Below are 23,212 nucleotides of genomic sequence, written 5' to 3' on the forward strand. Positions count from 1 at the left end.
ACATCATACTTTTCCTCATCCATTTTAATTGCATGCAGCAATTTTCCTTTCTGTCACGAACCATGGGGGTGTGCTGTTAAGCAGCTGCTGCTCTCTGTTACGCCACTTCTCTGGCAGAGTGGTTGCTCAGCACTCTCTTGTTCCCTCTCAGTGGAGTAGCTTTGTTGTGTAGCTTTCCTTGGTGTTCCAAAAGCAATTGGAAAAGTTTAGATCAAAGGTGGCACAAAAGGCCAGAAGATGCTTATTTTCTCCTCTTCTGATCACGGAAAGCACCACTTAAGGCAGGAATCAAGTGATTCTGACTCACACAGTCAATCAGGACATGAATATATGGCCACTAATATTTTTGGAGGCAGAAGAAAATTGCCCTCAGCACTTTGCTGAACATGCTGCTGATACATGGCAGCTGTGCCTTTGTCAAGCCAAGTACTAATATCATGTTACTTACATCAGTCGTTTTTGGATTTGTGGTTTGCAAAAAAAGGTCAAAAGAAAAACAGGATTTGAATTGGAAGCTTAGAAATTGTGTGGTTTTACAGAGACTTCCGAGCTGACAAAAGAGAGGTTTGATCGCGTGGCAGTGTTGGCAGTCCAAGTGCACAAAAATGTGTGTTATATAAATAATGCAGCAGAATAGTTCAGCATATTCTCTTTCCTTTCTGCAAGGGCGCCTGAAGCACTTTCTCGACCTAAATTGTACTTGAAAATCAAAGAATTAGCTCTCGTGCTATTCTTAAAAGTAAAAAGAACTGTAAGAGCTGTGAGAAAATCAGTGTTTCTCTGTATTGAGAGGAGAATAGAGCCTTTAAAAATATATTTAATGTTTTGTGCACTTAACTGTGATGCTGATCCACATGGGATTGTTTAAAAGAGAAAGTGAGGGTGATTCCTTTCCCACACCTTTGCAGCAACAGCTGACTGCAGGGCAAACCCTGTCTGCCTTAAACCAACACTGCTACAAGTGTCGAGTCAATAGGTGGTGAACACTCCCAGGAAATCAACAACGCTTCTCTTGCTGTTGTTGTTCATTTTTATTTATTTTATTTTATTAGACAACTGCTTTCCATTATAAATAAATAAGGCATGAAGGTTCTCCATACTGTTACAGAGCTGGTAGCCACAGCTGTGCGTGCAGCTCCTGATGCATCTGGGGCTGTGGGGCACCTGGAAATGCAGAGTGTGGAAGAGAAGAGCAGTTGGTGGTTTTGAGGAGGAGACCTCTGGAGCAGGGGTGGTTTGCTCATCACACTCCTGCCAACTTACCTCTATGGTACTCAGCTTAACAAAACAGGGTGGTTTTGGGGTGGTTTCTGTATTAATTCCACGGGGAGTGAAAGAAAGGTTGCTCCTTGTAGCATCAAAGCCCTGGATATAGGGGATTATTCTGTTTGAACAGTCCCCTGGATGTAGGGGATTATTCCATTTGAACAGTCTACCACTTCCAAAGCCACATTCACATTTGTTTCTCTCAATGTTGCAAAGATTCCAGCTGTTGACCCAAGATTTTGGGATGTAAGCTGGTGAAAAGAGAATCCAGATGTAGCTGATGGTTGCTCCAGGTGGGTACAGAGTAGGTTGCTTACACTGAACTGCTGGGTTTTGTGGCTCAATGCTCAGGGTGTTGTCTAAGCTGGAATGAGATGCTGCTTCTCTGCCTAAAACGTGTCTGACTGTACAAGGTCATCATCTAGTTCATGGAAGCTGGAAATTGGTGATTCCTGAGACTGCAGTGGCCTTTTGGCTGCGTATTTGCATGTCTGTGGAAGCCAAAGTGAGGAGATTTCAGTGCTGGAAAGGGAACTGGAACATAAGAGGTGACAGTGTCTCAGCCAAGAAAGATTATTTTCAGCAGGAAGCTGGAATCTGTCCTTGTGGCTGGGGAGATGTTGGAGCAGGAGTGAGGGGTGATGTGTGATCTGTGCTACTGCCAGGGCCAGACTCCTGACCTGGGAGATGCTGCATCCCTTGGCTTGTGTGTAAGTCTCTAGGAGTCAGTTTTGAGCCCATGCAAGCTGTTTTTAAGGAATTTGCTATGATGAGACAATGAACTCTTGAAAAGCACAGCACAAAGAGCTGGTACCCAGACCGTGAGATGAAAGTGTGTCTCTGATATTGTAATAGCACTTCTTATCTCGCTGTGGGAAAGCCCTGGGCACTGAGTTCCTACCAGGCATGGTGCTTCACCTGGGCTGAAATACCAGGGCAGACTTAGAGCGAGTAAATCCCATATGCCTGCAAGGTCCGGAGAGTGTGGACTGAAACACTGAGCGACGCTGATGGAGATGGAACAATCAGTCTTATGTTTCTCTTCAAGTTTTTCCAGTTGCAATGAGCTTGCATTGTAAAGAGCTGAAAAACCTGACTGATTAGAGAATGGCTTAAATAGCAAGACCATGCTGCTCTTTGGGGAAGGCAGAGATAGAAGTCTCTTGGGTTCAAGCATAGGTTCTCAGCCATAAAACCTAACTGGAGGATTGGGCTGCTGTGCTGGGGCAGCCCCCAAAGTTCTGATGGCTTTTTGTTTTACTTTGAGGCGCTGTACCTCCAGCTGTGGCAGGATGCTGGAGGACATCCAGGCTTTTGCTTGCAGATAATTGGGCTGTAGGACAAGCTGAAAAAGGGTGGAGGGGGAGACTGGTTTCTTTTCTTTCATGGTGGGGTTTACATTGCTGTTGTGATGCCTGGCAGCAGCAGTAACTCATGCAGAGATCCGTCATGTGGTTTCTGAAATCCTCTAACTACAATGTACAATTGTCCCAATGGGTTGTCCAGAGCCTAAACTTAAAAAAGTGACTTGGGTCCCTGTGACATTCTCTCGCTTGCAGACCTCTCGAACCTTCGAAGCAGAGGGGCCATGTGGCGTTTCCTGGGGCTCAAGAGAAGACGTGGCCTTTGCAATTGCACGTGGGAGCTGCGGAGAGCCAGGACTCATTTGCTGCTCTTGTTTTTCACCTTTGTGGCGTTGATGTCTGCTTTTGTTTTCTGGATGCGGGAGAAGATCTCCTTAAAAAGAGCCTTGTACTCAGGCTGGCTCTGCTCCAGCCGCTTGTCCACAGCCTCCACATGTTTGCTGATGGTCTTTTCCATGGTTTTCCTCTCTTCCAGCTCATGCCCCTCTCCTCGGAAGTCCCTGAAGGAGCTGTCGCGGGAGATGGGCCGGGAGGTCTGGACCCCCGTGTGGCGCACGCTGTCCTTGTGCTGCCGGCACTTGCTGAGCAGCTCCTCGTACTTCTCCAGCAGGGCGTGGTACTGCTCGTCCACCTCGCGCAGGATGGACATGCCCCGCTTGCGCACGTTGTTGGCGTGCAGGGTGTAATTGCCCTCGTGCCGGCTCACGGCGTCCTTGGTCACAATGGCGTTCAGGGCCGTGTCGCTGCAGCTCTTCCGCACCGGGTGGTTTGGGGAAGGGGTCATGGATGTCCCGTGGCTTTTCCCTCCTTCCTCCTCAGACAGGTCGATGTAATCTGCTTCTGGGGCATTGTTCAGTGGCTCAAGGAGAGCTTCGGACAGGTTGTCCTCTCTGCTGAGCAGGTACTTCTTGACTTGTTTCATCTGCTGCAGCTCCATGAGCTCTGCCTCCAGCTCCTTGATGCGCAGTTTGCAGTTCTCCATCTCGCACACCCGCTGCTCCAGGTCCGAGTACTCCTGGATAACCGAGGTGTACTCACGCTCCACCCTCTCCTTCCGCTGCTTCTCCTGGTTCACCTGGGATCTCAGTGAGTCCACCATGGCTTGGAGACGCTCATTCTCCCTCTCCAGTGGCTTCTGATTGAATTCTGTGGAAGAGCTGTGGACCTGGAACGCATCCTCATACCTGAAAGAGGAGAAAGATGCTTGAGAGAGTCAGACTAAGCAGTCTGACCCATGAGGGATTTGTGTTTTATTGTTATGTAAGTAGTTCTACTGATGTCCAAAAAGGACATGAGCTCATGGAGTGAGATGTGCCTTCTCCATGAGCCAGGAGATCACAAGGTGTGGACAAAGAGACAAATCTCTGTCCCACAGAACTTGCAGTTTTATTGGACAGCAGCAATAAAAGACAGGAGGGAAATGAGATCCTAAAATGTAAAAGACACATCTGGTTAACAGACAAGCCACCAGCACTGCAGTGAAGCAAGAATGAATGTTCAAGTGCTACCAGTGTGAGCTGAAAGTAGGTGGCTTTGGGCTTTTTCCTACTAGAGTCCATCAGCTGCTCTCTGCACCACAGAGTTCACCATCTACCCACTGCATATGGCAACAACCCCAGACCCACCCAGCCAAAACTCTGAAGCACATGTGCTGCTGCCTGTGCAGCCCTGTGTCTGGGAGGTGCTCTGGAGGGAGTGAGGGAAGATTTACATGGCAAAGCAAATAGAGATTTTTGATAGAAGTGCCCCTTCTTCATTGCCTGGGAAGTGATAACAAGCAGTTCCCTCTTCCCTTCAGGAATTTGGGTTTTCCTCCTCAGTGAAGCACCCATGGCATCCTGTTTGTTTAGAACAGATTGGAAAAGTGCAAGCTCCATGGCTTCTCCTGGGAGCCATGGCTGTAGTGGGGGGTATTGAACAGATTTCAGGGCACTGAAGGGCAGCCTGACCTTCAGAACCAGCTGTGGAGCTGCAAGGGGACCCAAGGTCCTGTGGTAGCAGGGAGAGTGGGATTGGGGGACCGGGGGGAAAAGAACCACAGAGACATTAAGTGGATTTTGCTGGGGGTCACGTTATGGCCTGATTAACATCCCCATTGCTGCTGCAGTGAAAATGTCTTTGGTTCACATCCTCTGGCAGAGGATACTTTCAGTAACAAAGTTTATTGATTGCTTATCTATTTAAAGAACCCTCTTTTGTGGACAAAGCTGAGCAAGAAATCTCCTTGTGAGGTCAGTGAATTAACACAGTCCTGGGTTTTGAGGAGGATTAAGGCTGCAGTAGTGCTGAAGATGTTTGTACAGCACTTGCAGTACATGGTGTATCTGCATGTGTTCCTAGGGAGTGCTGGAGTCATGCAGCACAAAATGCACCATCTCAACTGGTTTCAGTGAGTCGGAGGTGCTGGTGCTGTGCTGGAAAGGCAGCTGGAAAGGGAAAATGGGCTGTGCTGGTTTGAGAAGGGAAGTTTCACTGTGCTGAGATCATGAAGGCTGTGCCTTGCCAACACCTCCTTAGGCAGGTGGATTGGTGAGAGGAACATCCCCCCTTCAGCTCCAGCCATGGGTTTTAGGCTCTGATGCCCTACCTCTGTGTCTGAGGGGTTTTTGCTCACCCACCTGCCTCCCCTGTTTGTGGGGAGCAATTTGGAGGTGTTGCCACAGCCAAGGCTCCGTACCTGGGGCTGGAGCACAGCTCCTTAAGGCAGGGGAAGGTGTGGATGGTTCGACGCCGCTCCCTCTTCTCCCTCCGGATGCGGAGCTGCTCCAAGCTCCGCATTTCCTCCACCTGCTTCTGCAGCTCCTCCACCTGGTTCTGCAGCCCCTCGATTGTTTCTGTCAAGCTGCAGAGAGAGAGGAGGGAGCACAGGTGAGAAATCGGATGCTACGGGTTCCTAAAAGGTGGTTTTTTCCTATAGAGAAATCCAGTCTAGGGAAGGTGCTTCCAGTTTCTAGCGTGTGCCCTGAGATCATGACAGCACTTATTTTTTGTTGGTCTTTCTCTGTGTGGTCACTCTTGAATGGGGTTAGTTATAAAAAAAGGGATAGGGGGATTGAATGGAGTCCTGTCATCAAATCAGTTGGCTGAGTCATCTCTGAGACATAAGCACTCTCCTGAAACATCTCTGCACTTAAAACAAGCATCTATTCCTTTTCTTTATCTTGTAGAGAAACATAGAGACTGGGCAGAGATTTGTTTCATTCTGTCTGCAGATAGTTTGTAAAACACTCTGCTCAGAAATTCCTCCTCCCCACAGTTGTTTGCAAATGATACTGCAAAGAACATGGCTTAGGCTGCTGTTTCTAGGGATGACCTTGATAATGGGCTTGTTTTAGGAAAGAAGTATTATTGATAAACTGGTGTTTCAGCATGGACTAGCCAGGGTTTCATGAGTTGCTGGATCTGTGCCTGGTGTTTCTTCAGGGCTGTGTGCTGGGGATCTCCCTGATAGGATTATGTGCCTTTTCTTCAAGGAAAAGCATCTGAGGAGAGGCTGCTGTGCCTCTCTCCAGGTAGCTTCAGACACTCTTTTACCCAGCCCTTATCCTTGGGATGTCTGTGCTGTGGCTGATCCCTGCTAACCAGCATTACTGCAACACACTTGTGTTCTAAACATCTGCAAAAATGGGCTGATACAAAAGAGAATAGCTCAGATAGAAATGAGAGGCTGCACTTTGGGGCAGGGGAAAGGTGAGCTGAAGGCTCTTGGATCTTGAAGATCCAGGGGAGGCCATACCACTGGATCTTCTGTTGGGAAGTCTTGCTTTCCAGCACGAGCTTCTGGTTTGCCAGCTCCAGGTCCCGTGCTGTCAGGTCCAGCTGCTCGTAGACTTTTGCGTGCTGTTCGTTCATCTGTCGCAGCATCTCCAGTTGCTTGGTCAGGTACTGCAGGGAAAAGTGAAGCATGAGCACTCCACATCCAAAATCCCGGGTTTTTCACAAGCAGAAATTCTTACAGCCTTTGCTTCCTCTGATAATGTGTTTTGTGGCTCTGCCTGGTTGAAGCCTCTTCCACAGATGAAATATTCACTGCCCTGACCACTGCAAATATTTTTGTGTCTAAAATATGATTGAACTTCCCCTGCCCTCTGTGAAGGGCACTAACCTCTATCTCTCTCTATTCAGCTGCTTTTTTATTCCCAGTACCAAAGAAAGTTGATATCCCTGGGACTGAAAGTTGACTGAAATTGGCCGGTTGGTTACTGGATCGCCTGACAGATCGATTGCAGAAGCTGTGATTCCTTGGGAATTCAGGCTAAAACTCTGAGTCTGTGAAATATGAGGAGACCTGTGGTTCTGTGGATTTGCACACCCTTTTCTGTAAGTCTGCTATTGCAAAATCTTACCCTTGGAAGACTAGAAGAGGGGCATCTTGTTAGAAGCATAAAATAGCTCTTTCTCCAAGAGCTGCAATCTAAACCCCCATTTCAAGCATCCTGTGGGATGGAGCACTCAGGTGCTCACTCTCATCTGGGGCCAGATTCCAGATCCTCTGGTGGATGTGCTTCTGATGGGCTGCTGGAGGGGGAATGACTACATCCATCCACTAGTTCACTCAAACATCAGCTGTCTGATCCCTGCAGCATCATGTGCTGCTCTTGTGAACTGGCAGACCTCCTCTGCCTTGTGTCCTTTTAAATCAGGTGGTGTCCAGTCCTTTTTAACTCACAGATCCCTAGAAGGTTTCCAGTGGATGAAAACCCTCCCAGGCACAGCAGGTTTAAGCCTCTAAGATCAGTTCTGTGAGCTCTTAGAAATACTGCCCTGACCCCACAGGATGCTTGAAATGGGGGTTTAGATTGCAGCTCTTGGAGAAAGAGCTATTTTATGCTTCTAACAAAGGGGGCTGTGTTATGGGGGTGCCGAGGGGCCAGCTGGGAACAAAAACGATTCTGAATCTCTGGGATCAAGGGAAAGCTGCAGCAGAGCAGAGAGAAGTGAGTGTGAAGGCTGACGGATGTGCAGGGGAAGGCCAAACGTAACCCAGATGCAGCCTGATGCCAAAATCTGGTGCCAAAATCTGGTGTGCACATCTGGGCAGAGAATGAGGATGTGAGAAAAGGAAAAATGCCAGTTAATAGGGGAATGAGACCCTCTCCAGGGCTGAGATGAGCTTTAATCTATCAACAGGCATTAAAACTCAAACAGACTTTAATCCATCCTGCTTCAGGCACTTACAGAAGATACTTCAATTTCCATGCCCCACAGCACATCCCTGCCTTTCTGCTGGCATCTGAGCTGCTGGCACTGGTGGAAGTGCCCCTTTCCCACCTTTGCCCTTAGGTGACAGTGGTGGCCAAGCAGCCCCTGTCCCCACCCCATCCCGACTGTGTCCCTACCTCAATCTCCTGCACTTGCTCCTCGTTGGTGGCATACATCTGCTGCAGGGAGTCCTCCAGCTCTTTGTTTCGCTCCAGCAGTGTCTTCCCCAGCTCTGCAGCCAAGTGTAAGTCTGAAAAGCAGAGGGACAAAGCTGCTGCAGTTCCCACAGCTCCATGGCTGGGTGTGGTGGGATCTCCCCCCACCCCAAAAAATGACCCCACATCAAGCACAGCAGCACATTTTTCATTACACTGGTTTTACTGGCACGTTTTGACCTGGCTATATGCTCATAGAACATACAGGATCTGGCCTCTTGTCTTGCTGGGCTGCAGGAGCAAGGGGAGGCCAAGCTCAGGACTCTGCAGCTCCCCATGCAATGACAATTTAGTGCTTTGCTGGCTGCAAAACCTTCCCACACTCCCTGCACACTGCTGTAACCGGGATCAGCCCAGGATCTGGGCTGTGGCAGGTGCTCAGCACCTTCATCCCCTATCACTGGGGAGGGCTCAGCACCTGTCAGAATGGAGCAAAGGGTTGGTAAAGCCCTGCAGGGCCTTGGGGATGCTCTATAAATTACATTATTATTTCTAACGAAGGGAGTGCCTTGCCTTCCCTGTCAGCCTCCATCCATCAGCCTCTAATAGACTGACAGGAGTAATAAAACCCTGTGTGGCCCGAGGGGGCTGGAGGCACCTCCCAGATGTGCTGCCCTGGCAGCACTGCAGTGGCTGAATCCAAGGCTCTTTCCTTGGGGCAGCTCCAGGGAAAGGGCAAGCTACTTTGTGTTCACTCTCTGCCACCTCTAAACGCCCTTAGGAAGCTACTGAAAAAGTTGGACATCAGGAGAAATGCAGGGAAAAGTAGATGTTGACAGTGTGGTCAGTTGAAAATGCTGGTTTTGCTGCTGGAAAAAGAAAAAGCCTCCAGGCCCTGTGAATCCTGTGTTGGCCAAAGTTTGAGCACACAGGTGATGCTGCTTGTGAGGCTGGGACAGCACAGCTGGCTCTGAGAACGTCCCTTTGCTTTCACAGGAATTTGTTGTCTTCTTAAAACCTGACTATGAGCAGGGAGGGTTTCATTTTTCTTGGTGCTTCTAGACGTAACAGCTCTTAGGATGGCAGAGTGAAAATCTGACCTTAATCCTTCCAAAAGGTAAGGAAACAGGTCCTGGTGTGCATTATTGCTCTTTCTTTCTTTGGTGTGGTTATCATACAGCTGTAGGTAATTAAGGAGTGACAGTCCTGCAGGGTGTGAGGGGACATGGGTCTCCTGCCCTGGCATTTTCTCAGCCTGTTGTAATGCTTCCTCTAGTTTGCATCTTGATGTGTTCTGAAAAGGCTTTTCCAGGGCTGAGAGTAGCTATCATTTTCTTCAGTGGTTCATTTGGTCTTGCAGTTGATTGGGAAAGAGGGATATTTGGTCACTAAGACAAGAATAAGGGGAACCAGGACTCCTGGGATGTATTCTGAGCCTGGGAAAGCCCTGAACTCTCACACATCACAAAATGAAGCTCATGCTGACCTTGGACACGAGTGCTTGCCAGGGGGTGAGCTACAGTGCTGTCAGTGCCTGGGATGGAGCTTTCCTGATGGATGCTGCTGTGCTGTGAGATGTGCTGATATGTTACCAGTTTGTGTGTTGCCTGTGTTTTTTTCTGCTGGTTCCCCAGATGTGGTGCTGCCAACAGCTGCTCAGTATGTCCTCGAAATCTCCCCTTTCCATGGGAATGTGCTCTCCAGCTGTGCCCTGCATTGCAGGGTGTTATTATTAAAAGGGCTGTGACCTTTTTAATTATAATCCTCTTCATTGCACAGTGACCCAGTCTGAGGGCTGCAGTCGCAGCTCTCCCTGCAATCAAGTTATTGGCACGTTTCCCCATGGACAGAACTCCTCCACCTATTTGGTTTTTTCCAAGCACCAAATTTCCCTAGTTTATAAAGTGCCCTAGGGAGACCTGAGTGTTTGCTACACCAGCTGGGGCTGGGGGAACAGCCAGATGCCAGCAGAGATGAAGGATAATTTGTGCCTTTAAGCTGCTTGGGGCTGTGTTTAATGTCAGCACCACCTTGCCAGAGCCAGTGTTGTTCCTGGAGAGTGGCACCTTGGAAATCACATCCCTGGCAGCAATCAGGGCCCCGATGTGAAGGTGTGGAGTGAGAGGGCTCCATGCTGTGCTCCAGGTAATGAGTCAAGTGTGTCCCCGTCCCTGTGGATTACACCAGTGCTCTCCCACCATATGGCATCCAATTTAATCAGCTGGAGTTGAGTTAAGTGGATTAGGCAGTGCAAGATCCTGCATTGTAATTTAAAGGGCTCTGTCAGCAATAATTTAATGGGGGAAATGGGCAGCGTTTGGGGATGAATGGGAAAGAGGAAAGAACGGGGCTCAGCTCTGAGGAGGAAATTGAGTCTTCATTTCCATTTTGAGCATAAGGGCCTGGGAGACTCCAGGCTTGAAGGACATGGGGGAATTGGTTCTTTTAGTGTCTTTTAACTGCCTCAGCCATTGTCACACACACTCCCTCACTCTCTGCCTGCCAGCCAAAGCATCCTTGGTAATCCTGTCTCATCCATCCCCTTGTGCCTGAGTCCTCTTCCCCACCTGTTGGTCCCCCCAGCTTATGGGGCTGAAGGGAGGGGGGGATGCTGTGGAAGTGCTTTAATGTCGTCTTCAGACCAGATCCCTCTTGATCTTTGTACTAATTGTGGCTCTCCATGGGCTGAGGGAGCACACAGCTCCTCTCCACAGAGACCTTGGAAACCCAAGGCTGAATGTGAAATTTCACCAAGTTGTTTGAGGGAGAAAAAGAACTGTTTAGGAATTCAGGAATCCTTTCTACATAGTACTATGGTTTTCCCCCCAATTTTTTGTATTCCTCTTTGCTTCTCCACTGTCAGATCAGCCAGCCAGTGCTGAAGGACTTGCCCTAATTTAGCAGATATGCTGATGACTCCCTTCCCCCTCACCTCTGGATGCAGGAGGAGAAATGAAGTGCTATGTGTCTACTCAATGTGCCCAATCCCTCCACATCCTGCCTGTATTGAAGGTGCCACTGTGAAATGGCCAATGTTCAACTTCAAAAATGGAGTCCTGATGCTTCCAAATCCTATCAGGAGAGAAATATGGATGCAAAGTGTCCCGGGCAGCAACAGCCTGGTGCCCTCTGGCTCCCTGTACTGCAAGCACTGATGTGACCCTTCTAATTAACACCAGCCAAGGAGACATGCCGTGTCCCCAAACAAAGGGCTGTGCCTGTGGAGCAGGGGAGGGAGGAATGGAGGCTTCATTTCTCTGAAAGCTTCCATGGGAAAGGCCTCTGAGCAAGGAGGGTGGGGATGGGAAGAAAGACCATATGGTGGGAAGGGAGTAGGAGCTGAATCCAAGCAGAGGAGCAGGGCTGGGCAGAACATCAAGGAGGCACCATCCTGGAGCTGCAGAGATCGGCAGTAGCAGCCCAGCAATAATTCTGCTACCTCTGTGCCACTGAGGAAACTTGAAAAACCCCATCTGATCCAAAAGCTGTCACCTTTGATGGAAGGAGGCTGAGGGACAAAATGCAGGCTATTCCCTCGTGGCAGCATCCTGTGGCAGTGCTGGCACAAGCATGTTCCCTGCATGGGGTTGTGGCAGAGCTGGATGCTTCCCCAGCCTTGCAATGAGGCTCAAAGAGGATTTGGAGCTGTTTCTGCCTTCCCAGTGCTGGCCTGCATCTGTTTGAGCAGAGCACTCTGCCACAGCCCTCAGGAGGGGTTTCTTCCCCCCAACATCTCCTGGTTGTGACTTTGGGAGAGCATAAGCCTGGTGCTGGCAGGTTTTGGCTGCTTTTGGCTCGATGATGATCTGGTAGCTGTTCAGATGCTCCTCATAAATGCAGCTTTCTGGAGGAAGACACCATGTGGTGCAGCTGCTTTGGACTTTCCCCTGTCATCTGTCTTGCAGTGAGGGATTCTCATGTTTAGGCTGTGAGAGAACATACTGGGGATTCTGCACTTGGCTCCTCACCTCTCATAAACCAGCCCTGTCCCTGTCCTGAAAAGCCAGCAGCTTGCAGGGGACACAGAAGTCCTTTGCTGTGTGGTGCAGATGAGCAAGGATTTATGGATTTGCAGGTCCTTTTCAGCTGAACATGTATAAAGGAATTACTTGTGGCCCCTTCCTAAATGTGGGGCTGTGGAAAGGGCTGCTCCTGTCCCGTGCTGCACATGGTGAATGCATCTGCTGAAGAGCAGGGAGGAGGGTGGGGAGGTCTCTGGAGGAAGCTCAGGGTGCTTATGAGTTGATGGATGGGGTACATTGAGAGTTAAGAACTGATGTTTAATGCTGTTGACGTTTAATTTAATGGCATTTGCTGTCTGCTCCATTACACATGGGTACTTAAAGTCAAGGGTGGGTGCAATTATTCCTTTCAAAGTCTAAATGAATGATGCTATTCTGGTTTACCCTGGGATAGGATATACTTGCTACTCATTTATTTTCCTTCATAGTTGCGAGGCATTGTGCTGTCTGGGTATATTACAGTGAAGATCAGCTTTTGTATATCACTTACTGCTGCTCCATGGCAGGTGATGGAAGCAATCTCTGTACTTGGCCTGTATAAGGCATTGCAATGGAACTTGCTGGGGTGCAGGGAAGCAAATGCCATCTGGCAGCACCTCAAACACAACCTGAAAAAGCCTTTCCAATATGCCCGTTCTACAAAGATAGTGTTTCCCAAGGCCAGCCAGAGCTTCCAGAGAGTCACCAGTGTTACTGCTGAGACGTGGGTTCCCCATTGCTTTTACACTGGTGTAACTCAGACATTGCTGCTCAGTTCAGCTCTGCACTTGGTGTTTTGTGTGTTTTTGGGGAGGATCTGCTATTTTGGTGTAGTGGGTTGTTCCACAAGGGCAGGGCTTGCTTTGTAAAACAGCCCCAATTAAGCAGGTGGGGAAAAGCCTCTGTTAGGGCTGGGTGAGGGCAAACAGGGTGCCTAAGCCCCTGGCAGCACAGCCGTCTCCTCCTCTTCCTTCTCCTCCTTTCAAACTGTGGCTGTTGCTGGGCTGAGCTGATGTTGATCACACTGGCATTTTTGTTACTCTAATGAGATTTGCTGGATTTCCTGCTTGGGATTTTTTTTTGTTTTTTCCTTTTCTTTCTCTTGTGTAATCTGTTACGTGCTCCTGTGCTGCCTTTGGTGTGCAAGTGTCCCTGGTTGGGGGGGGGGGGGGCTCAGGTGGTGGCAGAGGGGTGTTTGGCAGGGGGTCAAGGCAAGCCCAGTGCACTGAGAACAGCTCCTTCCATGGTATCTTGAGCCCCCTGGGCAAAAGTGGCATCACCAAGGAGTGGAAATCCCTGACAAGGGGCTCAGGGACACACTGCCTGTACTGTGCTCTGCTGCAGAGAAGTCCTCCAGCCCTCTTAGCCCCTGCTGCTCCCTTCCTCGCCTTCCATATTTTTCAGTTCTATTCAATATTTCCTCTATCAGCTCTCCTTTATTCTTCTCAGATGCTCACCAGACGTTTTACATTTAATTTATGCCTTTTCTTTCTTCCCTCTTATCATCCTGCACTCCGAATTTTCCTCTGTATATTAATATTTGAGACCCAGGATGGTCACCTCAACTTATGAGCTGTGTCTCTACAAACACACACAGAGCAGTCCCATCCCTGTGCCCACAGCAACTGCTGTGCCTTTTGCCAAGTTGTTAGAGCATGAGAACACAGGGGATGTTATTAGACCATGGCTGAGGCTCCATCTGCATCTTTTCCTGCCATCTCTTATCTAAACAGCCTCAGTGCCTGTGTTTGCCTTATAGGCTAAAATGGCTTGAAAGTGCTTGGTGACTGGTGGCTCCGAGGCTCTGATAGTGCACCTGGATCAGAATGTCCTAAATAAATATATACAAGTGGGGCTATTGAAGAGAATGAGTAAAGAAAGAGGAGGGAGAAAGGGAGCCAGAGCTTTCCTGCATGTGCTCCTCCCCCGGGCAGCAAATCTCCAACTAATTAATTATGTTGGGCTGCAGAAAACCGTGAATAAAGGCTTCCAGTCTTTTAAAGCTAAAGACACAGGCATGTGGATGGCTGCCATGTGGCAGAACTCCTCTTCCCCTGTGTGTTTTGGGGGCAGGAGGTTGTAAGTGACCCAGGATGGACAAGGAGGATGAGCACCAGGGTGCTCAGCACAGCGCTGTGCACATGCAGAGCCCCGAGCAAAGGCGCCCTGCGAAGGACAGGTCACCGTGCTCACGTGGCAGGAGATGGTGCCCACAGCACTGGGCTGCCACAACTGTGTCAGTTCTCCTGTCCTGCCCTTCTCCTGCCCTGCTCCTGAATATATTCCCCTACTCGGAGCCATTCCCAGCCAACTCAGATGCCCTTGCTCCCCTCTTGCTAGGGGGAGGCAGGTGATTCTGAGTGATTTGGACACTCAGGGCACAGGGAGCAACCCTTCTAGCACAACTGTCACTTTGCAGCTGTAGCAGCCCCCAGGACCCCTGCCAGCACTGCCACTGCTGGTTACTTCTGTCTGCTACCTCTTATGTCCAGAGGCATTTAGGTATAGAGACCTTTCTTCCATGTGTTACAGCTTAATGCAGAAACAGCCTGACCCTCTGCAGCAACACAAAAAACCTGCCCACCTCTTCTCCATCAGCCTTTTTTCTTGACTTAGAAGAAAGTGTATCATCTTGCAGGGTGCTGCCCCACTTCTGCTCCCTTCCCATCTGCTGTGGGGAGTTTAGGAAGTCCTGTTCCTCCAGGTGCTCAACTCACAGCCCAGCTGTCTTGTGCCTGGATATTGGCACAGGCTGGAGATGCTGCCCGTGTGGGAAGAGATCCTGACCTCAGATGAGTGATCAGTGCTGTTTGTGCAGCTGCACAGCAAGAGCACAGGGCTGTAACCTCCCAGTCTGAGTTTGCAGGGAAAGGGAGTGATGAAATACTTGATGTACTCTCAAAATGATGTTATGTCCACCACTACTCCTAAGCAGGATGCAGAGCAATACTTCTTTTGGGAGCCCAACACCAAAACCAGTGTCCCTGACACAGTTCTGCTTCAAAGACTGATGCTTGTGGGCTGTGCTGTGCTGCTCCTTGCTCTGCCTTCTCCTGCAGGTACCAGTGCTTGGCCACCACCTCCCAGTTCAGGTGCCTTCCCAGGACTTAACACTTTCTTGTGGACCAAGAAAACTTGGAGGATGGCATGATCACATCTTGCTCCAACTGCTGGTGCTGCAGCTGTATATTTGGAAGAGGCCAAGAAGCATGGACCTGGATATTACACACTTGAAGGTCTGAATCCTTCAGAGAGGAGGCAGATTAACTGAGCAGGGCCAGAGCAGCTGCATAGACTACAGTGACTTCCCAGAAAGCTGCAGAGGAACGGTCTGTTTTAGCCATTAGAACTGTCACTTTTTGGAGAGATGGTTTATAACTGTTAAATACACATGGAAAAAAAACAAAAAACAAACTAACATAAAATCCCTTTGAAATGCCCAGCTGTGCAAAAAGCAGCAGTTGTGTAACATCTGGTCTCCTTCCTTTGGGGTATTTTGTATTGGAAATATTTTCCTAAATTCTTGGCCCACATATCACATAGTGTTTTTGGACAGATTAAGTAGAAGCTTTGGAAACCCTGAAGGTGTGTTTAGTGCAAGCACACAGATCTGTTGGAGTGAGATGAGGTGGGAATTTAGCACTGTGCTGCTCTGGGAAACCCTTCTGGGAGAGGAGACAGAGTGTGAGTGTGGGAGTGAGCGGGCAGTGCGTTATCCTGAGTGCTGGCACTGCTTTTAGCAGGAGCAGGATGGGAGCCTGGTGCTGTCACTGCTCTGAGTAGTTCCTGCCTGTCACACTGAGTCAGTGCACCCACCCTGTCACCAGCCAGCACTGGCTGGTACAGGAGCAAAGAGAGAGGATTGGAAAACGCTGGGGTGTGGGGACAGCTCCATGTGCACGGCGTTAGTGGCCGGTGCCTTGGCTCCCAGTCCCTCAGGCTCAGAGCCACTGGGGGAAAACGTCCTTCAGGATTCAGACCATAAATCCTCTGTGCATGGCCCTGCCAAGGAGAATTGCCACTGTTAGCTGATTGTTTCAGGATGGGAAATATGGAAAACTCTGATCTTTTGTTTGTTTGTTTGGGTTTTTTGGTTGTTTTGTTTTTGTGGCATTTTTTCAGGTTTTTTTTGGTTTTGTTTTGGTGGTGTTTTTTGGGGTTTTTTTTGTTTCCCCTTTCCCTTTCCAGCAGTTCCTTTAATTCTGCTCCCTCCCACAGCTGGAACTATGTGCCTGGGCTCAGCAGATGTGGAGAGGAGCTTCTGGTCTCTCACTGAAAGTTCCTGTGTGTGGGGCTTTCTTGTACCCCTTTTTGGCTTTCTTGTGCCATTTTTGCTTGCTGCCTTCAAGTAACAGGGGAATTTTCGCTCTAGGAAAATACATCTATATATATTCTTCACCCCCCCCCCCCCATATTTGGAGTCTCTCATCACTTCTTTAGACTAACCTGTCATCTTATTTCCATGTCTCCTGTGACTTTTCTAGTCCCTCTTGTCATTCCTAAGCAGCTCAGCAATTAGTCACTGAAAACTTTCCACTTCCATAAGCTACCTGCTGTACTGTACTGCTAAATAAATAAGTGGCTCAGCTACTGCAGGCAAAGCTCTGTCCTTCTGGCTTGCCTCTGGGGAGGGAGGGAGGGAGGGTAGATAACTGCTGTGCGCCTGGAGGACAGGCACACAAGGTGTATGCCTCGTTCCTGGACTGCCGGGATAACTGCCTCCTGAGGGGTAGAATATGAGTTTCACCAGCTCACCTATGCAGTGAATGCTTTGGGCAAGCTGATAACGGATTGCAGTGCTCTGGAGCACCTGGGTGGTGCAGGTATGGGTGCCAGCATGGGCTTAGCCCAATGCCAGGATCTGGTCACTGGAACACTGGTGACCCTGCGTCTTTACACGGATGAGTTGGGAGTGGTGCAAACTCAGCACCTTGTGTCATTTTCCTTCTTAGTACTCAATCAACCAGATGCTTGGCAAGAGGAGGAGGAATTAAAAAAGATCCTTAAATCTGGAGACCTTTAGAGGTTACAGCTGTCATGTCCTAAGCCTGCATTGCAGATGGTTTGGCCCAAAGGTTTCTGTGGCTGCCCTGGAGGACAACTGGTCTCGCCATGGCAATGAGGTGATGTGCTGGTTCTTGCACTCCCTCTGGTCCTGCTGCCTATCTCAGGGCAGTGAGAGGCTGTTTATTGACATGGAAGGAATCATCCCACACTTATAGAATCCTAGTATATGCTGAGTTGGAAGGGACCCATCAGGATTATCAGATCCAACTCCTGGCCCCATGCAGGACACTCAAGAAACCCCCATGTGCCTTAGGCTATGGTCAGGGATCAGAAGGGTGGCTTTCAGAGGCCTCCTCTTGGGTTGCCCTCTGCTCTGAGACCTGACTGCTGGCAGGGGGATAGGGAGGCTGGGAAGATCAGGGAATGCAGAGGCATGACTGCAAGGAGGATTCATCTTGTGAGATTGCTGCAGTGAGATGAAGGCTGGAAGTGGCTGGCAGAGCTGCTGGCTCTGTTTGGATCCAGATGCAATTGAGTTGGCACACAGCCCTCCCAAACACAAATGCTCCTGATGAACAGGAAAGGTGCCCCCACTTATCTGCAGCTCAGACTCTCTAATTTTAGCTCATTCATTCTCTTGGGGTCTGGCTGCAAGTAGGCCCTGTGCACAGGATGTGATGCAACTGTAGCCACATCATCAGTTCACAATGACTGGAAAAAGGTTCACCAGAATTTTATCCTGGTTTTAACACTTAGAGGCACAGATTCCCCCAGCCCATGGAAGGTGGCTGGACCAAAGCAGCACTGATATCTCTTCATGCTTACAAAGCAATAAGCTAAGTCATGGTAAGAGGGAATTGCAGCTCCATTTTTACCACTTTTCTCAAATCGGAAAGCCTTCCCAGAGGGAACATCATTGCAAACGAAACCTCACAGGACACCACTGCTGTTACCATGTCATTGCTGAGGGTCCTGGCTGGGACTTGAGTCTCTGCTTCTGTGTGCTAAGGCATCTTGGCACAATGCCTTGAGCCACAGAGTGTTACAGTGTGCAGGAAACAGGTAAAGGTATCTGAAAGGCACTGGCTTAATCTGAACAAGGCTGGAAGGGCCCTGAGGCTGGGACCAGATCTTGCTGCTTCTAAATCATGTGGTAGATGCACCCTGTTGCTGTGGATACTTCAGGGGAAAGAAAGAGTGATTGGGATTTATTATTTTGAAAAAAAATAGTTACTTTGGCAAGGTGGAGCCTCATGGAGGATGACAAAGAAAGTAACAGGTGCTTGGTGTGGAGCTGGAGGCATGATTTCCACTCTGGTGCTAAAATGGTTAATTAACATAATCATCACAGAGCTCCCAGTTAAGCCATCTGTTGCTTAGCAAACAGTTTTGGATGTAAATGTAATAAATATTTGATGATGCTGTGAAATGATGATAAAGGCCCAGCAACCAACTGGTTCATGGAAGAACCTTCTCTGCTCTCCTAGCTTGGATTGTTTCTTGTTTCTCCCACCCCTTGCTCCTAAGGAATGGTCTTTAAGCCTCTGCTTTTCTCCTCTGCCCTCTTGGTGCTGCTGCCAGGCGTGGGTTTCTGTGCGACCCTGGGCTCTTGGCATGCCAATCCTCTTAGTAATGCCTCTAATCGTGCCACGCTGGATGTCTCTGCTGCACATCCACCCCCCATTCCCAAACCAACAGCTCCACGGCTGTGCCGCCACCAAAGACCTCTGGGTGTCATGCAAAGGCACAGTGTATGTGGACAAAGTCCAGCACTGTCCTTTGTGATGCTTTGTGCACCGTGCAAATTAATTACGGTTGTAATTACCCCACAGGACCTTTCCATTTGGCTGATTCCAGTTACAGCCTTCCAGCACCTCTCCTTGAGTTTGTGCAAACCTGTGCAGCCCCTATTCATATACAGGAGGCTGCAAACCCACAGCTGGGCTTTGTTTTGGGTGTGTGTTTTCCTCCAGTCCTGTATGTGCTCAAAAGTGGAGCCTGTACCCAGTCTCAATCCATCATCTGGAGACAGTCATTCTGTTTTTAGGCTGCTGGGACAGAGCTGGGAACCTGGCCTGCAGTGGGAAGGTGCTCTCTTATTGTTGTGAGCCAGTTGTACAGTGCCAGTGCTGACTCATGAACCTGACACCAGGGACAATGTTAGGCTAAAAATCAATTGGTCCTACGTTGTTCAACACTCCCTGTATTCATCCCTAGTTCTGCTGTTCCTCAGCCTACATCCCACCCCTGGACCAGTGCCCAGGCCCCTTGTGAGCCATGGGAAGACGTCACCCAGAAATGTGAATTTCTGAGCATTCAAAGGCTGCACTGTTTATCCAGCTGATAGCTTCATCTCTGTGCTCTTGGCTTTGTTGGAGTGTTGTGTTTCAAAGAACAGGGCCCAGTATCGTATCCCGCTACTTCCTGTTAATTGAGAAATTGGGATTAAAGCCCAGCTGTGACAACCCCTGGGGGGCTGGTTATCATTCCTTGCTGGGCCCCTGTCCTGCAGCTGAAGTTGTATAAACTTCAAATCATGACATAATGTACTGGAGCGATGATGGGCTGAGGCACTGCAGCTGGACTGCACATCCCTGCTGACAGTCAGCTGGGAAAAGCAAATATAAAACTGTACCTATAGCACAACATGCCAGAGGGGAACTGTGTTCAGGTAGGAATGATTTTTTGCTATGCATTGCCAAATCAGTCCCGTTCATTCCTGGGCCACTGGCCTGAAATGGGACTTCTTCCAGTTATTTACTTACGGCATGTTGACTCAAAATATTAAGATAAGAAAAATATAATAAAAAAAAGCCCCAAATACTCACAGGCACCAACTGTCCAGTCTTAGAATAAACATTCAATTGAACTAGGTACAGTTACTTCAAAGCAAACTAAAGAAGTGATCATTTATCTTCTAACAAGGCTTCTTTTGCCATTCGAAACTTGGCCTTGATTTTTTTCTTCTCCTCCCATATTTCTCCTGATATTATGGCTGATTGGAAAAATCTCCAGAAGTAATTAGGTGACTAAGAAGCTGAAGATCCCTTTGGATTTGGGCTGGGACAGCAAAGCTTTTGAGACAGACTTTCAGCATCCTTAGCAATACATTATTTCCTTTATATTAATTTCTAACTAATTTGCCTGATAACTCTACCTTGGACTACTCTGAAATAAAAGCAGTGTCATAATTACCTCTGTTTGATTCTGCCTGCAGCAAGTCTTTTCGGGAACCAGCTACCTTGAAGATGTAACACAACAAATTATTCACTGCCCTAGTGCTTAGGACAGCTCTGGGCTCCTGCCTCTATCCATCGGCTTTAAACTTTCCTCGGCCAGGACAGCGGTTTGGAGCAGCAGAGCCGAGATTTGCCACTGCAGGATGAGGCGCTGGCTATACCAACCAAATAGCAGTCCAGAGAGAAGGTATCCCACCCTCTCGTCCCCGGGGTTCGCCCGTTTTTTTGCCCGCGCATCCCCTGGCCCACCATCCCTGGCAGCTTGTGGCGTGCCCCCATCCTTACCCTGCTCCAGGTCCTGCTGGTCGTACCAGGGCTCCTCTTCCTCGCTCTGAAACTCCTCCATCCTGTCGGCGCTCAGCATTTAGCACCAGCGGCCCGGGGAGACGCGCAGCATCCGCTGAAGGGGGGCCCAGCGCCTCCGGACCGCGGAGCGGGATGGATGCGGGGATACGGGCGGGGATGCGGGCGGGGATGCGGCCTCGGTGCCCCGGCCGGGCCGGGAAGGAGGAGGTGGCACGACGTGGCAGCCGGTGCCTGGCCGCTGCCCCTGCTCTGCGTGCCCGGGGGGGCGGCTTCCTCCTGCCTCCCAGGCCGGGGGGGGCTCCGGAGGAGGGGATGCAGCGGGGACGTGGCGGCCGGGCCGGGGGGGCACGGCTTGCACAGGGCTGGGGGATGCACAAAGGAAGGAAGAGGGCCCGGCGCAGCCAGGCAGATCCTCGCTCCGCAGCTCGGTGGGGACCTCTAGCATGGAAATGCTGCAAAGAAAACCGGCGAGAGGGAAGGGGGAGGCGAGGCGAGACCGGCCTCCTTCTCCTCCTTCTTCTCCGCCTCCGCCTCCTCCCCTCCGCCCAGCCCTGCCGCGGACCCGGGGCGGGTGCGGGGCTGCGGGGAGCGGAGCGTGGGGTGCCAGGGTGGGGCTCACCCGGGCTGCGAGGAGCGGGAGCTGTCCCGCAGTGCCCCTGCTCTGTCCATCCCGGCTTGTCCTTGGAATGCCGTGTCCCGGCCTCGCCACGGGCTTCACGGTTACTTGGGGCAGTTACGGCGACCACTCACTGGGGCTTTCAGTGCCTTCTCTGCCTTGCTGGGTTTGTGTGGGTTGCTCTTCAAGAAGATCATCCACTCTCCCTTAGCTAGGGCTGAAAAAGGGGATACCCCATACAAACAGCCCCACAGCATTTCCTCAGTGTGGTGTCTTCCTCCAACCCTGTGTTATTTTGCACTCTGATGGGAAATCAGTGCCTCTGATGCAGGTCCCTCTTTCATTTTTCGTATCTTTGTGAAGGATGGAATGAACTTAAAATTTAGGGAAATCGGGACGTATAGAGTTCTGAAAAGGAAATGTATCTGTTACATATAAGTAAATTCAGAAAATATATTGGATTGTGGTGCTTGCTTTCCACCTTAATGGAATAAGGGTTAGAGATGGTGGTCATTCTCCTAGCTGGAGTTTGGCATAAGGGAATTTATTTGTGCTTGTCAGCCCTGGAATCTATCAGAGATTCTAAGATCCAAATCAACTTCTGTGACAGTAACAGTGTGTCTAGATAATGGGTTTTTTTCTGTTGGTGGTGGGGTTTTTTGGTGTTTTTTGGTTTTGTGGGGTTTTTTTTGTTTGTTTGGTTGGTTCTTTCTTTCTTTATTTTTTTGTTTCCTTCTGCGTGATGGAAATCCACAGATTTAAATTTGATGGCATTGCCTTGCAGTGGTGCCTACAGAAAAGGCAATATAAAGTGTCTAGGCAAGAGCAGCAGACTGTGCATCCAGAAAAGATTGGATTTGTGTCAGAAAACTCTATCCAATCCAGCAGTGACAGGCAGCTGGGTGCCCCTGGATGATTAAAGCAAGGGCTAGTACTCAGCTCTTGTGTACAGCAGCAGAGGAGGGGGATAAAGATGGGAATAAGAGAGGAATTATAGACTATTCCTCTCTTCTTTTCTCCTCATAGACCTCTGCATCACATATACACATTCTGAAAATTTAGTGGCTGCTTGGAAAGGCATCTGCTTCAATACAGTCACAGACCAGAATGAAGGAGTCTCTTTAACCTGGCATTTATAACTCAGAAAACATATCCAGGCACTTGTGGTGTGTCTGGGAGAAAGCCATCTCTAGGTCTTATATCTTTTTCTAAGCAATTTCAATACAGAAATGGGAAAATCTTAACTTTGTCATGCCTGTTGAAGAGTCGTGTGGACAATGCCCTTAATGACATACTTCAACTTTTGGTCAGACCTGAAGTGGCCAGGCAGTTGGACTAGAGTTCTTTTATTATTTGTGAGAAATAATTGCTTTTGAAAAGTATACTGTTCATAACAGAATTCTTATAAGGTATCTTATGATAAATTCTTATAATTTATCTGTATATTGTAGCCATATTGAGTACTAGGATGCAAAGCCCCAGGCTGTTTGGCAGCAAAAGCCAGATTACACGATTTTGTGAAAATATTTTTTCCTGTAGGTTTTACCAGAATGTCTCAGATCTGATATGTCACTCGGTCGAATCAAACATCACTCCTGTGCAGGTTATATGCCAAAAAAAGAGAATTCCCACAGTCTGCCCCAGCTGGAGAGTCAGCACACTGCTTTCTTTGCAGAACGATTGGAATTACCTCACTTTTTTCTGAAGAAAGGTTTGTAGAGTTGAGCATGTGAAATGTAACTTAGGGACACCAAAAAGACCTGCTTGCAGTTCACAGAGCTGCTCAGAGCAGAAAACCACGATGATGGCTTCAAAGGCAACACTGAATGCCCTCAAACAGCGGCTTTGAGGTGTTCAGTGAGTGCCAAATCCTGAATTCCCAGCACCCAGGGTTATAAAACATCCTCTCCTCGTGTGTGGGTGGAATTTCATTAGGGTTAATGGGCCACCGAATGCAATGAGCTCCTCATAAGGTGCTCCAACAGGGTCTGTGTTATAAGCGTGCTTGTACCTGGCTCCTTTCAGCCCCGGGCTAGGGACAGACTAGAGCTGGCTT

At 49.2% G+C, this 23,212-nt stretch overlaps 1 protein-coding gene across 2 annotated transcripts; it reads right to left on the reverse strand.

Annotated features, from left to right (window-relative positions):
- Nucleotides 1-1,016: 1,016 nt before the first annotated feature.
- CDR2L (cerebellar degeneration related protein 2 like) lies at nucleotides 1,017-20,977 on the reverse strand. Of its 2 annotated transcripts, XR_004981339.1 has the most exons (6): nucleotides 20,520-20,977; nucleotides 7,970-8,082; nucleotides 6,367-6,515; nucleotides 5,308-5,472; nucleotides 1,264-3,814; nucleotides 1,017-1,164 (listed from the first exon to the last, which is right to left on the reverse strand). XR_004981339.1 is itself a non-coding variant. In XM_036394769.1 (5 exons), the coding sequence occupies exons 1-5, from the start codon at nucleotides 20,596-20,598 to the stop codon at nucleotides 2,929-2,931; spliced, it is 1,392 nt and encodes a 463-aa protein (XP_036250662.1). In that variant the 5' UTR covers nucleotides 20,599-20,977; the 3' UTR covers nucleotides 1,017-2,928. The 2 variants fall into 2 exon arrangements, 1 of the variants encoding a protein (XP_036250662.1); XM_036394769.1 differs by having other exon boundaries at nucleotides 1,017-3,814.
- Between the last annotated feature and the right edge of the window lie 2,235 nt (nucleotides 20,978-23,212).

Source organism: Molothrus ater, chromosome 19 (assembly GCF_012460135.2).
Source record: "Molothrus ater isolate BHLD 08-10-18 breed brown headed cowbird chromosome 19, BPBGC_Mater_1.1, whole genome shotgun sequence".
NCBI lineage: Eukaryota > Metazoa > Chordata > Aves > Passeriformes > Icteridae > Molothrus > Molothrus ater.